Source organism: Ursus americanus, chromosome 18 (assembly GCF_024610735.1).
Source record: "Ursus americanus isolate L20-20 chromosome 18, mUrsAme1.1.p, whole genome shotgun sequence".
Lineage (NCBI taxonomy): Eukaryota > Metazoa > Chordata > Mammalia > Carnivora > Ursidae > Ursus > Ursus americanus.
Window position 1 is genome coordinate 4,324,939 of NC_142144.1, and position 15,714 is coordinate 4,340,652.

The 15,714-nt window shown below is 45.3% G+C and overlaps 1 protein-coding gene across 7 annotated transcripts in view; it reads left to right on the top strand.

Annotated features, from left to right (window-relative positions):
* SETX (senataxin) overlaps positions 1 to 14,982 on the top strand; it is a 79,173-nt gene extending 64,191 nt beyond the window's left edge. For 6 of the 7 annotated variants that reach the window (XM_087869234.1, XM_087869235.1, XM_045770941.2 and 3 more), the window contains 6 exons: positions 2,477 to 2,664; positions 3,705 to 3,797; positions 5,347 to 5,511; positions 9,531 to 9,629; positions 10,081 to 10,168; positions 13,790 to 14,982. In XM_087869234.1, coding sequence (XP_087725360.1) covers positions 2,477 to 2,664; positions 3,705 to 3,797; positions 5,347 to 5,511; positions 9,531 to 9,629; positions 10,081 to 10,168; positions 13,790 to 14,536 — 1,380 coding nt within the window. In that variant the 3' untranslated portion in view covers positions 14,537 to 14,982. The remainder of the gene's footprint in view (positions 1 to 2,476; positions 2,665 to 3,704; positions 3,798 to 5,346; positions 5,512 to 9,530; positions 9,630 to 10,080; positions 10,169 to 13,789) is intronic. The other variant, XM_045770945.2, reaches the window with a different exon arrangement.
* The last annotated feature ends 732 nt before the right edge of the window (positions 14,983 to 15,714 follow it).

Here is a 15,714-nt window from a genome sequence, read left to right on the forward strand (position 1 = left end):
GGAAGAGAAAAGGGGCTATGAACCCCACTTATGGGAAGGACCAGCCAGCACCTCGAATATGGCCCTCTGCCATTATCTCACCCGAGAGGCCTCCTAGAAATGCACACCAGAATCGGGACTTTGGGTAGATGTTTTGGGTAATCTGCATAGGTGTAGACCAATTTAATAATAGTTGTATATTTCACTAATACATAGATTGTTTGTACAGAGTGGTGGATGCATAAATAACCCCAGAGAACAGATCATTTCAAAGCATTTCCGTGCAGTCGTGGAATGAAAGCAAGTGGTTTTTGTTGTCATTACTGTGTTTTAACTTTGGAGTTATCGACAATGCTGGTGCAGCTCTTTGACGTCTGAGCACACGTGCGTGATCACACTAGGGTGTTAGCCCGGAAGCACACCCACCTCTGAGTGAAAATTTGTGTCCGTAGGGAAAAACGGCAGGTGATTCTGTTCATGGAGAGTAATGAAGAACCGAGTCTGTACTGCATTTCTTTCGGATAACACGGGACTTCACAAGTTTACTGACTTCTTGAAGGGATCAGCATGTAGTGAAAAGGGATTGTTGATGGGCCCCAACCTTACTGCTTACTTTGGTGGTTGATATAAGCAGCAAAAATGAGAAAAATGTGTTTGGGCTTTTTGTTATTACTATTACAGAAATAATATGGCCTTACTGCGGAAAATTTGGAAAATAATTACAAAGTTAATTTTCTCAAATGCTTTTCTATCCACCTGTTTCTAAGGAAAATGACTGGGAACAGTTTAGTGAGTATTTTAACAGATTTTGCTGGGCATTTGTGTGTTCGTTTCTTCCCATCAGTATTCATTGAGTGCTGGCCTCATTTAGGGCTGTTTTAGGTGCTGGTGTTAAAACAGTGAAGAAAACAGACAAAAGTCCCCGCCCTTCTGGAGCTTGCGTCTAGGGGGTAACAGTGAATAAGTCACTAGGATACGGGATGTCAGGGGCTCTAAGGTTTGTGTGTGGTGCTTGGATGATTGTAGGGTTTGCTTTAAAGTGGGCAGAAGCCAAATTGTCTTTTTTTTTTTTATGACTAGATCAGGAATATCCTTCCATGTCAGAATATAGAAATCCCATCATTCTGTAGGATAGACTCAATTTTTTTTCTGCAGGCGGGGCTGTTACCTTTTTCTTTTCCCCCAGAGAGATTCAAAATAGGTTTTGGCTAACTCGAGAATAGATCAGCCTCTGGGGATGTAGATAAAATTGTTGAATGTCTACTACTACTATTTTATTTAGTTATAAAACCTATTTAAAACCACATACAGAAATAACCTATGATTTAGGAAGTAATGCCTTTTCTCCCCAGTAGGTTTTTTGAACCTGGCACGCACGTCTGCAGCATCACGTGTGAAGATCCCATCTCCATTGTCTTAGTGCATTCTTCAGTGCACATTTACTTCTAGAGTATTTAAGACGCAATACTTTTTGAATATTTGTATGATGTTGACATTGAAAAGTACATCCCAAGGCACAGCTACAATAATGTTAGAACCGTTCTCTTCATTTTTCTTTTAGGTCACTAATTCTTCAGGTTGTAACTCATTAATGGGTTTATGAAATCAACTTAGTAATTATTGTCACTTGTCTTTCTCCTCCAGTGGAATACAAATTCTGTGGCACTTGATCTAATTCACCTTAGCAGTCTCAGCACCCCAGATTTTAGGTGCTCAGTGTATGTTGGATAGACGGATGGATGGAGGGTGGATAAGGAGATTGGTCTTTAAAAGGCTTGTGTACGGGGCTCCTGGGAGGCTCAGCTGGGTAAGCATCTGCCTTCGGCACAGGTCATGATCCTGGGGTCCTGGGATCGAGCCCTGCATCGGGCTTCTCTGCTCAGCGGGGAGTCTGCTTCTCCCTCTGCCCCTTCCTCTGCTTGTGCGTTCTCTCTCTCTAGCTTGCTCTCTCTCAAATAAATAAATAAAAATTTTTAAAAATAATAAAAGACTCGTGTACAATGACAGCCTATATTTCCATTTGTGAGAGAATACCTTAGGTATAATTGTTAAAATCTGTGTTGCAATTCTTTGTTTGTTATTCTTTTAGGTGACCTCTGTTAGCATCAAAATAGCTTTAGTTGTGGCCATTACAAGATCATGTCGTCGTCTTTTTTTTTTTTTTTTTTTAAGTAAGTAGGCTCCACACCCAACATGGAGCTTGAACTCACAACCTTGAGATCAAGGGTCGCATGCTCTACTGACTGAGCCAGCCAGGTGCCCCAGGTCACATCTTTTTCATAAGCATTATGTGGGTTTTCTAAAGAAACTTTTACGGTCAAGCTAAATGGCTTTTCAAGTCCCGGAGTCGGAAGCCTCTTTCTCCGAATCTGGGGTTGTTGGTCATCTTATGCCACTTAAACCTTCCCGCTTACATAGGAGAGCTCAGTGACTGTTTCTACAGTAGCAGGGAAGGCATAAACAAGTGCTTGGACATGGCTGTTTTCCCCCTTTGCAGAAAGCACAGGAGTACGGCTACGACCAGTCCATGATGGCGCGCTTCTACAAGCTGTTGGAAGACAACGTGGAGCATAATATGATCGGCAGGCTGCCCATTTTACAGCTTACTGTTCAGTACAGGATGCACCCGGACATATGTCTCTTCCCCTCTAATTATGTTTATAACAGAAGCTTGAAAACAAATAGGTGAGTTCCACTCATTACCTATTGGCTTATTTTATTTGTGGGCTTAGCTGCTTAGGAAGAATAGCTATTTTACTGTATTCTTAAGTCTTGTCATAAAAAGCATAAATCCAAGGTTTAATAATTTTTTCTAATTACAAAATCCATGTTGATTTTAGCAAATGCGGATAAAAAAGAAGGGGGAGGATTGCCTTTATTTGTGCTAGAAATAATCACTGGTAACATCTTGGTGTATCTATTTCTAGTCCTTGTACTATGCATATCTTTTTTTCCTTTTTTCCTTTTTAAATTTTTGAAAAAAAGAATCACACCATACTCAGCATAGTACAGATCTTCTTCAACTTACGATGGAGTTATGTCCCAGTAAACATACCGTAAGTCAGAAATGGGTTTAGTACACCTAACCTACGAGACATGGCTTGGCCTGGCCTACTCAAACGTACTCAGAGCACTTATGTTAGCCTATAGTTAGCAAAAATCCTCCAGCACACAGCCCATTTTATAGTAAAGTGTTGGATATCTCGTGCAATTTATCAAAGACTGTACTGATAGTGACAAACAGCGTGGTCGTCAGTGTAGAAGTCGGTTGCCCTTGTGACCGCGGGGCTGACTGGGAGTGGCACCTCGCTGCTGCCCAGCATCTCGTGAGAGCGTTGTACCGCGTGTTGCTAGCCCTGGATAGGATCCACATTCGAAATTCCAAGTACGGTTTCCACTGAAATGTATTGCTTCTGCAGCACAGTAAAGTCAAAAAATTGTGACTTGCACCGTTGTAAGCTGGGGACTGTGTTCTCTGGCTTGCTCTCTTTCACTTACCGTGCCAGGAGTGACGCTTCAGTTGCAGTTATCTTTAATTGCGTAGATCACTCTCCCTAGCCTAGGGAGAAAAACAAATCAAATCTCTTTTTTACCTTTCACTAAAACACATTTTGATAAAATAAGGTATTTCTTATCCCCAGCTCCCTCCCTAACAAAAAAAATTGTAATAAAAATAAAATATTTTCTTATAACTTGTATTCTGAATGGTCGCTGCTTTTTTGTAGACAGACAGAAACCAATCGGTGTTCATCAGACTGGCCATTTCAACCTTACCTGGTGTTTGATGTCGGAGACGGTTCAGAAAGACGGGATAATGAGTATGTTTTCCTCTCTCCAGTCCCCAGGGATGGTCCCGGAGTTATTTTTGTTCATATCGACATGGAAAACATTTTCCATACATCTCTTTGCCTAGTGCCGGGGCACAGTCATTCTTCTGTGGCTAGGCTAGTAGCTTTTCCTTCTTCATCATAAATTACTAATATCTTTCTCTGTACATTTTGGCCTTTTAGTTCTTCTTAACTGTATAATGGGGATCGTAATCCCTGGCATGGTAAGCACTTGAGTAAATGCATGCTAAGATCACAGCTGTGAGTAAGTCAGACATGGCCCCAGTGCATGGCTCTTGTGGTCTGAGAGGAGAGAGAGACACAGCTGGGTAACCGCCAAGGTAATTACGTACTCCAGCTGGGTTAAGCGGTGTGAGGATCAGTATAGATCCATCTGAATTAAGGTGGGAGACAGAGGGTGGACAGTACCTGATGTGCGGGATTGTGACTAAGGGACCGTATTCACGCGGTCTGTGAAGGACGAAGAAAAGGGAGTGGTGACTGCTAAGTAGGAGAAACTTCAAAGGAGTCAGGCCTTCTCGTGAGAAAATGGGGTAACGGCCTGGAGGCTGCGTTTGTTAGCACAGGTCCTAGTGTGGAGTACGGGGAAATACAGATGCCACCTCGCCTCTGTCACCAAGAGTGCCGTAGAACAGGTGGTGTCCTCAGTGTGGATTAGCTATTAGTTGAGCTACCGAGGTGGGGGGGGAGGACGTTGAGTGAAGAAGTTAGGGATATAGAGAAGCAGTTGGCCATAAGCATTGTGGGGGTGAAGGTTGTTGACCTGACTGTTGACCTGAGAGGTGACAAGGAAAGTAAATTAGGCTTCAGGGATAGAAGAAGTAACTGGCTCTCGGGGTTTTCTGTAGAGTAAGCTGCAAGTTAAGATTGCGGGTATTAAAGGCCCTTAAAGCGAGACCATTAAGGTAGCCTGGGTGCAGTGCGTGTTGCTCCCAGCACAGTGACGAAGGGTGCGTGCAGTCTGGGAGCTGGGCGGGGGGTGCAGGAGGCGGCCAGTGTGAAGGCCAGTGAGGAGGCCAGCCTACTCCAGGGTTCTGTCCATGCTGTTCGCCTCTGGGGGCCACGGCACATTTAGTCTGTGTGGACGGCATCCCCTTGGCCGTGGGGTGTGCAGTCTACGCAGCCAGAGGTGGGGAATTAAGGAAGATAAGACGACTAAAGCACTTTTTTCCGTGTGTGGAAGATAGTAAATTCTTAGTGTTAGCTATTTATTACTCATGTCTTCGTTATTATAAATACTTTTGTTCTTTACTGTTGCTGTACCCGATACAACAACTGAAGAGATCGGTGAGTAAACTTCAGTTGACTTCAGAGTCTTTTCTTTCTTACAACTTCCTGTTTCACTGGGTGGTTATAGGTTTTCAAGTATGCGATATTAATGGTCATTATAACAGCTTCTTTGAGCCGCTGATTACTGCCTGCCCTTCAGTGTAGCGGAAAACAAAGTAGGACTGAAGCCAGCAGTTGGACTGCTATTAGTTTTGATGTGTTTTGTTTTGTTTTTTTTCATCTTATTTAGCTCATATGTAAATGTTCAAGAAATAAAACTGGTAATGGAAATAATTAAACTTATTAAAGACAAAAGAAGGGATGTTACTTTCCGGAACATTGGCATAATAACCCATTACAAGGCTCAGAAGACGATGATTCAGAAGGATTTGGACAAAGAATTTGATAGAAAAGGGTGAGGCATCTATATTTTTACAGATATTTCCAGTTTTTCTTTTGAATTAAAAAGAAGAAAGGGGATAAAAGGAAGCCTAATTCTAGGAAATGGTCTTAGGCCGTGGTGCTACAGCAGGAGGAGACTCGAGGCTTCACGGTCATGCTGGGTAGGGAACGCTCACACTCCCGGCCCCGCAGACCAGCCATAGACAGAGTACCTACCTCCTGCTGGTTGGAATGTCCTCACCACCATTGGCAGTGGAACCGACTGAGAAACCCTCCAGGCCTTTTCCTTTAGTTCCATGACTTGTTAATCTGAATTCTCATTCTAGTAAGATTCACAAAGTAACACTTTCACTTAGAATGAAGTATTTAATCCTTTTCATGCCTTTATGTACAGGGTGAAGATCATGTTTTTGTCTTCTTACCTCAACAGTAAAATTAAAGATTATTGGAAATCCATTAATTCTAAAATTTCTTAAACTAGGAACACACAAGCTACCAAAATTGGCTCTAGAAAAAAATAGAAAATTTGAACAGACTTGTAAAAAGTAAACAGATGGAGTTAGTAATCAAACACTTTCCAACAAAGGAAAGCCCAGGACCAGGCTTCACTGGTGAATTCTACCAAACATTAAGATAAGAATAACACCGATCCTTCTCAAACTCTTCCAAAAAATAGAAGAGGAGGGAAGACTTTCTAACTCCTTTTATGAGGCCAATATAACCATACCAGAGCCACGGAGAGACATCACAAGAAGAGAGAAACTGCAGGCCAGTATCCTTTATGAATATGGATGTAAAAATCCTCAAACAAAATAATGGGAACTGAATTCAGCAGCATATTAAAAGGATTATACACCAAGACCATAGTGGGATTATCTCAGGAATGCAAGGTTGGTTCAACATACAAAAATCAATGTGACACACCATTTTAATAGACTAACGGGAGAAAACCCACTTGATCATCTGAGTTGATATAGAAAGAGCATTTGACTAAATCCAGTACCCTTTCATGATAAAAACATTCAACAGACGAGTAATAGAAAGGAACTTCCTCAACGTAATAAAAGGCATCTGTGAAAAACCCACAGCTAACATCATACTTGATGGTGAGACTGAGTGCTGTCCCCCCAGGATCAGGAAGGACACCTGCTCTCATCACTTCTGTGCAGCACTGTATGAGAGGTTCTAAGCAGGATAATGGAGCAAGAAGAGAAATTAAAGGCATCCATATTATAAGAGAAATAAAACTATCCTTTTTCATAGCTGCCAGGACCTTATATATCAAAAACCACATAAACCATTCTAATGAGTTCAGCCAACTTGTAGGATGCAAGATCAGTATACAAAAATTAGTTGTATTTGTAGACAGTAGCAACGAGCGATCTGAAAAGGAAATTTAAAAAATTGTTTTTAATGGCATCAAAAAGAACAAAATACTTAGGAATGAATGTAGTAAAGAAGTGTAGAACTTATACATTAAAAAGTACAAAACGTTGTTGAAGGAAGTTAATGAGAGCCGAGGTAAGTGGAAAGACAGTCTGTGTCCGTGGATCAGAAGACTGTGCTGTTAAGGGGGCCGCGCTCCCCAGAGTGATTTGCAGTGTCTCTGGCAGAATCCAGTGGCCTGTTGTACAGAAATGGACAAGCTTAACCTAAAACTCCCGTGGAAATGCAAGACACTCCAAATAGCTTGAACACTGAATGTTCGAGGGTTTACACTTTGCTATTTCCAAACTTTCTGCAAAGCTGGTTATCAGAACTGGCCCTGTCCTGAGGTTAGACGTATGAACCAGCAGAACAGAATTGGAAGGTCAGAAATAAACTCATTCATTTATGGCCGGTTGCTTTTCAACAAGGGTGCCTAGGCCATTCAGTGGGGAAATAATAGTCTTTTTACAAATGGTGCTGGGCCAACTAGATCTCCACATGCAAGAGAATGGATTTTTTTTTTTTAATAGTGCACAAGGAGGGTGAGGGAGGAGCGGAGGGAGAGGGAGGATAATCTTGAGCAGACTCCACGCCCAGCACAGAGCCAGACACGGGGCTCCATCCCACCACCCTGAGATCATGACCTGAGCCGAAATTAAGAGTCTGACGCTTAACCGGCTGAGCCACCCAGGCACCTGAGAGAATGAATTTTGACTCTTGTCTCACACCATACAGTATGATGAACTCAAAGTGGATTAGAGCACTGAATCTAAGAGATAAAATTCTAAAACTCAAAACAGATGTATGAATCTGTGTGACCTCAAATCATACAATTTTTCAGCATGACACCCAAGCACAAGTAACCAAAGAAAAAATAATAAATTAGGCTTCGTAACAATTAGAAACTTGTGTCAGAATGCACCATGAAAAAAGGGGAGAAGACAGCCCCCAGAATGGGAAAATATATGGATAGTTCCTGACTTACGTGGTTTGACTTAGAATTTTTCAGCTTTATGATGGTGGGAAAGCAGTACACAGTCAGTAGAAGCGATAGGTCAGATTTTGAATCTGGATCTTTCCCAGCTGCTTACACAGCACAGCGCGATCCTCCCTCGTGCTGGGCAGCAGCGGCCGCAGCTCCCGGTCAGTCCCGCGGTCACGAGGGTGAACGACCGTGAGCGCTGACAGCCATTCTGTACCTATTCTAGAGCGGTCGCCAGTAACTCACATGAGCCAGCCGGCGCTTTATAGCCGAGGGCTTCGTGGTAGATGACTCTGCCCAGCCACAGGCTAGTGTAAGTGTCCAGAGCCTGTCTGAGGCAGGCCGGGCTAAGCCGCAGTGTTCAGTAGGTTAAGTGGAGTAAATTACATCTTCAGCTTAGGATATTTTTAACTTATAATGGCTGTAACCCCATCCTACGTCAAGGAAAACCTGTACTTGTAAATCACGTGTCTGATGAGTCTCCTATCTGAACTATATAAAGAACTCCCACAACTCAAAAAGTCTAATTTTCTTAATGGGCAAAGGATTCGAATAGCATTTCTCAAAAGTAGGTCGTAAACAAATGGTCAACAAGCACATGAAAAGATGTTCCACGTCATTTGTCATTAGGGAGATGCGAATCAAAACCACAGTGAGATCCCATTTCACCCATCTAATAAAAAAGCAGACAATAACAAGTTTGGGCAAGGGTGTCGAGAAGTTGGAACCCTTATGCATCAGTGGTGAGAATGTAAGATGGCAGATCACTGTGGAGAACAGTTTGGCAGTTTCTCAAAAAGTGAAGCATAGGAGACACATGGATGGCTCCGTCAGTTAGGTGTCCTCTTGATTTCAGCTCCGGCCGGCCCTGATTTCAGGGTTGTGGGATCAAGCCCTGTATCGGGCTCCATGCTGGGTGTGGAGCCTGCTGGGGATTCTTTCTCTCCCTCTCCCCCATCATTCACACACGCGCTTTCTCTCTCTTTCTCTCCAAAAAAAAAAAAAGAAAAGCATAGAATTTCCATATGACTCAGAAGTTTCACTCCTAGATATATACCTGAAAAAACTGAAGAAACGTTAGCACGAAAGCTCGTGCGTGAATGTTGACAGCAACATAGTTCATAACGGTCAGAAGGGGAAAACAGCCCAGATGTCCATCGATTATAAATGGCTAAATAAACCACGGGGTATCTGTACAGTGAAATACTCAGTCCTCAAGGGAGTGCAGCACCGCTACATGCTACAGCGGGACGAGCCTTGAACATGTCCTAAGTGAAAGAAGCCAAGCGGGAAAGGCCACATACGTTATGATTCCACGTGTATGAAACTTCGAGACGAAGTAGACTCACGGTTGCTAGGCCTGGAGAGAGGGAAGGATCGAGATTAACTGCTAAGAGGCACGAGTGAAGGAATGTGAAAGTACATCGCGGCGGTGGTTGTACAACATAGTGAATATACTGAAAACCACTGAGTACTGTAAAGTGGTGAATTTTCTGTTACGTGAATTGTATATCAACAAAAGATACCAGGAGAAAAGCTGGAAAATACTACTGTGTAAATATACATATTTAATCATTATCTTAAGCTTTTCCAATAAACCTATTTTTTTTTTTTGTCGCTAGGCCAGCCGAAGTAGACACCGTGGATGGGTTCCAGGGCCGGCAGAAGGACTGCGTCATTGTCACATGTGTCAGAGCAAATACCATGCAGGGCTCAATCGGGTGAGTGTCGTCGGCTTTTTCCTTGTCTGTGATCTCGAGCCCGGTGTGTTGGGACGTGTGTCTGATGTGCGCTTCTGCTCTCGTTCTACAGCATTTTACTAATCTCAAGTATATTTAAAGTAAGAACAACTGATTGAGTAGCGTAGTTTTAGGATGTCTCTAAAGCTTAAGAATGACACTGTTAAAATTCCCAGTATCTCCTCCAAGGCAGAATAGGAGATTGACAGACAGATGCGTCACTGTGAAGGAAAGCTCCGGGACTTTCGTTCACCGGTTTTAATGGGAATTGCTGCTTCGCTGGGGACCCTGGGTTGGGAAGAGGGAGAAAACGAGGTACCATTAAAGAAGGAGAAGGAGCCCAAGAAAAGCGGTCTGAAGCAGTGTCTGTGTCTCACCTGCACTTATGCTAAGTCATCCTGCAGAAAGAAGTAACTTTGTTTTTATTGCTTAGATTTCTGGCAAGTTTGCAGAGACTGAACGTCACCATCACACGAGCCAAGTACAGCCTCTTCATCCTCGGACATTTAAGGACCCTCATGGTAGGTGCATTCTCGGGACCAGGGTGCTCCGAAGTTTGCCCGTTGTGACTGATACCGGGTTGAGGTTTTGTTTTTATTTTCCATCAAAATGGAATGGATTGCAGGGTTATAAAATAATGAGCTGCTTCCCCCTGGTTGTCCTGTCCTTCAGCAACTTCTCCCTGGAAGCTTTTATAGATGCAAACCGCTGGCTCTTCCCCAGTCCAAGCCCCAAGTATCCACAGCGTCCGTAATTAAGAAAAAAAAATTACGTCTCCATCATAGGACTGTTGAGATCCGTAAATCCATCCGTTCGCGTAAAGTGCTAGAACAGTTGGCGCTTAGCAGACACTCAGCTACTGCTTAACGCCAGCCAGAGGGAATTTGCAAGAGGAAGCTTGGATCTTCCTTTCTGTTTTGGCACTGGGAGCGTTCTGCTCGCACTGTGTCATTGGGTGGGGGGAGGCCGTGTCAGAGCTCCTGCAGGAGACGGGCAGGTTTACGTCCATGGTAGACGAAGGGTGCGGCCTCCTTCGTGGTGTCACAGCCAGCTAACCGCCGGTGTTTGCTGCTTGCCTTGTGAGGGGTCATAGCTTTGAATTCTTCTCGTTTCCGTATTTTACAAAGTCAGTGGTTATGTTAGGAGTGGAGCTAACGCATTAGATTAGATTTTTTTCACTATTTTCCCCCTTTTTTTCCTGGTTAGTACCACCAGAGGGCATTCAAATACAGTCTTTCTCATTCAGTTTGTCCCTACATTTGTGGTCTTCTGTTGTTTGTGTGCCCCTTGAAGGAATTTTTAAAAGCTGCATACCACCTATTTTTAAGTTGATATCGAAAATTTGTTATGGTAAGTTTGAGTATTGCTTAAGATTTTGTTTTGAATATATTATTAATATTGACATTGTAAAATAAAACTATTAAAAATAAATCTTTACATCACTCTTAAATGAATGCATTGGAACAGGTAGCAGTATGATTCATTCTGCTTTTTGAAATTGAATTTCCACTTGGACTTGCTGGGGATGAAATTCAGGGAGATACATATTTTTATAATTTCTGTTATCTCACTTTATTATGTTTCTCTGCCACAAAAATTTACATATAAATTGAAAGTTTAAAAAAATATTTTTATAAGTATCTGGGGAGACCACATGAAGGGTGCACGAACTTCTCTGTGAATCTCTACTTACTTCGAAAGATTTTTTTAATAGAATTGTTTTTCCTGGTGCCATAAGGATCTCAGTGTTAACAAATGATTTCTTGATTAATCTATTAGAATTATTCTTTTGACACAGTTGAATTTTGGTAGTGTTTTAACCTGAAAGGTAAAAAGTTGTTAGAGCTGTGTGTCTCCTAGTGACGCCCTGATTGAAGCAGCCTTCCTGGGCACCCCTGTTTTTACTGCCTCCCCTCTTTGGCACCTGGGAGTCTGCAGGTACCCTGGCGGCGGCGGCATGCCCCCTGGAGAGACTGGGGATGGATGAGGCGTGACTGTGCTGGACGGAGTGGGGGCAGGGGAGCCTCCGGGGCACACGGGGAGCCCCCAGAACACACGGGGAGCTGGGGTGTCTGCACTGGCGGAAGCCAGTGGCACAGAAAGACACAGAAAGGAGAGAACAGGAAAACTCCCAGTGCATCACTTGGGCTTTCCAATGACGTCTGTGGTCCTTGGGGCTTTTTTCCCTTTTTTTTTTTTTTTTTTTTTTTTTTTTTAATTCTTAGCCCGGTTTCCCTTATGGAAACGGAATCATTGGTGAAGGAGAGGAATAGTCCTTCTCAAAACTGTTTTTGTGATCCTAGGATCAGATCAGATACCAAGTTGAGGTGCCGTAGACTTGGCAAAAATAGCAGCAAGGCCATCTGCTTCACGTCACGTCTGTGTTTCAGCCTCAGGGTGAGCAGTTCTGGAACGTTCCAGAGTGAGGGGGAGGCCCGGGCCCGGTAGTGCTTGTGCGGGCCTGTCTGGCGCACGCCGGCCCTGTGCGCGCACCTTGTGCACGAGCCTTTAGCCCTCACAGAGTCCAGTCCGTCCAGTCCCAGAAGCCACTGCGATAGGAATCATTATTGTGCCTACTGCTGTTAAGCTGCACTTCATTTTCACGTAGAAGTTTGTATTTATTGAAAGAACTCTTTCAGGTCTGTTTCGACGAGACAGACTTTTATCCTGTCGCCCTTGTTCATACATAAGAGAGAAAATACACACAGAATGAACAGGCTGCGATATTCCTGAAAGGACTTCGGTCTCCGAGTCTAGAACTGCAGAGTCACTCCCCAGGACACAGTCACACGTGTCCTTGTTCCTGCCACAGACTGTTCCCCTGTGTGGTCATAAGTGTTGGGGACCCCGCATTTCCTAAGGGTGCCCCGCCACGGTCTCCGGGGTTCTTTTCTAACTCCTGGTCTCCATCCTCCCAGGTGTTAGTGCTGGTACTTTCGTGTCTCGTCAGAAGGTATCTGTGGATAGGTTTTCAGGCAAGAGCTGGGACTCGTTCTTTCTTTAAATGGTTTATTGACTACAAGTCGAGGGGTTGTGGTTGCCTAGCCATGAATTCCTCCCGGATTGGGTACTCGGAAACTGCCACCTGGCCAGGGGGTGCCCCAAATTAAGAAATGGTAAAATGTGAAAACGTGCATTTTAGAATCAGTTAAAGAAAGCATTATGCCCATTTTACAGATGAGGAAACGGGCTCAGAGGTTGACTTGACCAAGGTCATGCAGCAAGTAAACACTGCTGCCCTCACCCAGTTTTACGAACAGGACAGGAGGCCACGTGAGGGCGGCTGTCCTCCTCCTCTTTTGTCAGGCTTTGTGTTTTCTCCTCTCATGCTCACTCTTCTTTCTAAAGAGGCCCACATTCTGACGGTTGTAAAGCAGCAGTTCATTGCTGAGGAAAGTCGAAGGGTCAGAGAGGAGAGACGCGTGCAGGTGGGGTTCCCTTCTCCTTAGGTGTGCTTTCGTAACTGAAGTTCCTCCAGAAGAGAGACAGACGGTGGGAGAAATCTGTGGGTAGTTGTCCCAGGGGATTAAGGCAGTGTAGCCCTTTGTGGTCTGGGAGGCCTTTGGGAATTCAGTGAAGGCTATGGGCCTCTTTCTAAAATAGTCACACGCACCCAAAAGTTAGGGCTCTCTGAAACCAAGCCTTTCTGCTCCAGAACGTTAGCTTTTTGAGAGAGAGACACGACTCTAGATCAGGTGTCCAAGGGAACTTTCTGGGATGGCAGAGCTGTTGTGTGTCTGCACCGTCCAGCACACGAACCACTGGGCACGTGTGGCCCCTGAGCACCGGAAATGTGGCAGGTGCGGCTGTGCCAACGGGACTGTTCGTTTGCTTTAACTGTAACTAATGGAAGTGCAAGTAGCCGCTGGCCGCTGGTCCGGCCGCAGGAGCTCCGCTGTCCACATGGCCCGAGCCACAGGGTGAGATGGTAGACGCTCGTTCTTACAGGCGGCGACCAGTGCTCTCCTCTGATAACGTGGCATTATGAGGCTGTGTTTGAACTCACTTTTCCTTGAATGGATTCTTGAGAATCTGTTCGTGGGGTGTATTTATTGTTATTCAGACCAGAAAGCAGAAACTTAACACTTCCCAAGCACATGGGTGTTTTGGGGGAGTAACTGTCTCTCCTTCTCTGTTTCAAGGAAAATCAGCACTGGAACCACCTGATTCAGGACGCGCAGAAGCGGGGCGCCATCATCAAGACGTGCGACAAAAACTACAGGCACGACGCAGCCAAGATTCTGAAGCTCAAGCCCGTGCTGCAGCGAAGTCTGACTCACCCTCCCGCCGCGGCCCCAGAGGCGTCCAGACCCCAGGGCGGCTTGCCCAGCAACAAGCTCGACAGCGAATTTGCGAAGACATCTTTCACTTCTTCCCTGTATCACACACCCTCTGACTCCAGGGAATCTACTGGGACTGTCACGACGAAGGATCCAGAAAGGCCTCTCATTCAGGACCGGCTTCGGGACCCACGACTGCTCAGGAGGATGGGCCTGGACCCCGAAGCCAAAGGGACGTGCCTGAGGGATCCGCAGCCTTCAAGCCCCCAGCAGCCCGGAGCGACACCTCCCTCGGGAGAGCCGGGCTTCCCTGGGAGCCACCAGGATCCAGCTGGCGCGCAGCAGTCCGCTGCCAGAGGGGCTGCTCCGAACAACCACAGACCTCATGTGCAGTGCGAGCCTCCAGCTGCTGGGACCGATGTCCCCACGAGTAGAAGAAGGTGTGACTGGGAAGGAGGGCTCAGCCACAGAAGAGAGACCCGGGCTTTCAGTGAGGGGGACAAGGAGACGTGGAGCCCCGAGAGCCACCACTCGAAGAGGAACCCTGGCTGGGACAAGAGGGGACTGGAGAAGGAGGACAGCGGTTCCAAGAAAAGAAGGCTTTTATAGTAAAGCCACGTGGCACAGACTGTCAGCCACAGCATCGTTGCAAACTTAAGATGACCAGCTAATGGGACAGTCCAGATAAGATGATTTTTTTTTCCTTAAAGGAGTTTGTGTGCTGTTGGAAAACATGGCAAATGTATCCTAACCTGAGCCTCTTGGTCTCCTTCCATAGTTTTTGTCAGTTGCAAAAGCTTTCGAGGGCCTTTGTGTGTCTGTAATATTGTCCTTGAGTTCGGAGACTCAGAGAGTTGGTCTCCTGTCCTCAGATACGGGGTCTGACTGGGGTGGGTATTGTAGAAGTTGAAGTGTATATTTGTATAGCAAATAACGAAATCGTTTTAAAATTTACTCTAGTAGACCGCTTTTCTTTCCCTGCTTCAAATGTTAGTCATTTTCAACGGAACAAACTTTATAGTTTAAAAAAAAAAAAAAGCGGGAAGAGGACGGCAGGCCCATTCAGACGTCGTTCCGGCCAGACAGACCTGTTCAGCAGCCCGGGTATTCTGGAGGAGGCAGAGTTCATGCCGGTAGGTCAGACAGCTCTAGTCCTATGTAAGAAAACAGGTGGAGTCTCGTGGGGGAAGCTTTGGGAAGCCGAGTCCTGTTAGGTCAAGTTCTGCTGACGTTGCACGCTTTCAGATGGCGCTCCTCGGCACAGGGTAGCACACTGCTCTGATGAGTCCAGCCTCCTGTTTCGGGAAGCACATCGTTTTCTAGCTTAAAGTCCTGTTCCCCTTGAAATAGACGAAACAAAAGAATAATTCTTGACCTACCGTTCAGATGCCCCCAGCATATTGTGAGTGTCCCGTAACTGGTGGGTGACAGGTCCCGTGGGGCCAGAGCAGCGTGGGGACCCCTGGAAGAGCCACTGGCCCCTGTGTGTGAAAGCCAGAGGGTCGCCAGGAGAACCCAGCCAGGTCATTCTCAGGGAGCCTGGGGAGCTGCGTGTTAGACATCTCCCCAGGGGACTTGGGTCACGGACCCAGCAGCGTGGGATCCAGGAGGGCCGGCCAGGTAGGATACTGTAGGCGGGAAAGAAACACCCTTTCAAAAGAGAAGACTGAAGGGAAGTGTAGACATTGGAAGTTGAGACCCAGGAAGAGAGTTGACAGGTTTCCTGTGATCTTTGGAGACTGTGTTAACTGAAAAGACACCACTGTTGTAGGCTCGTCTGGGTAGAG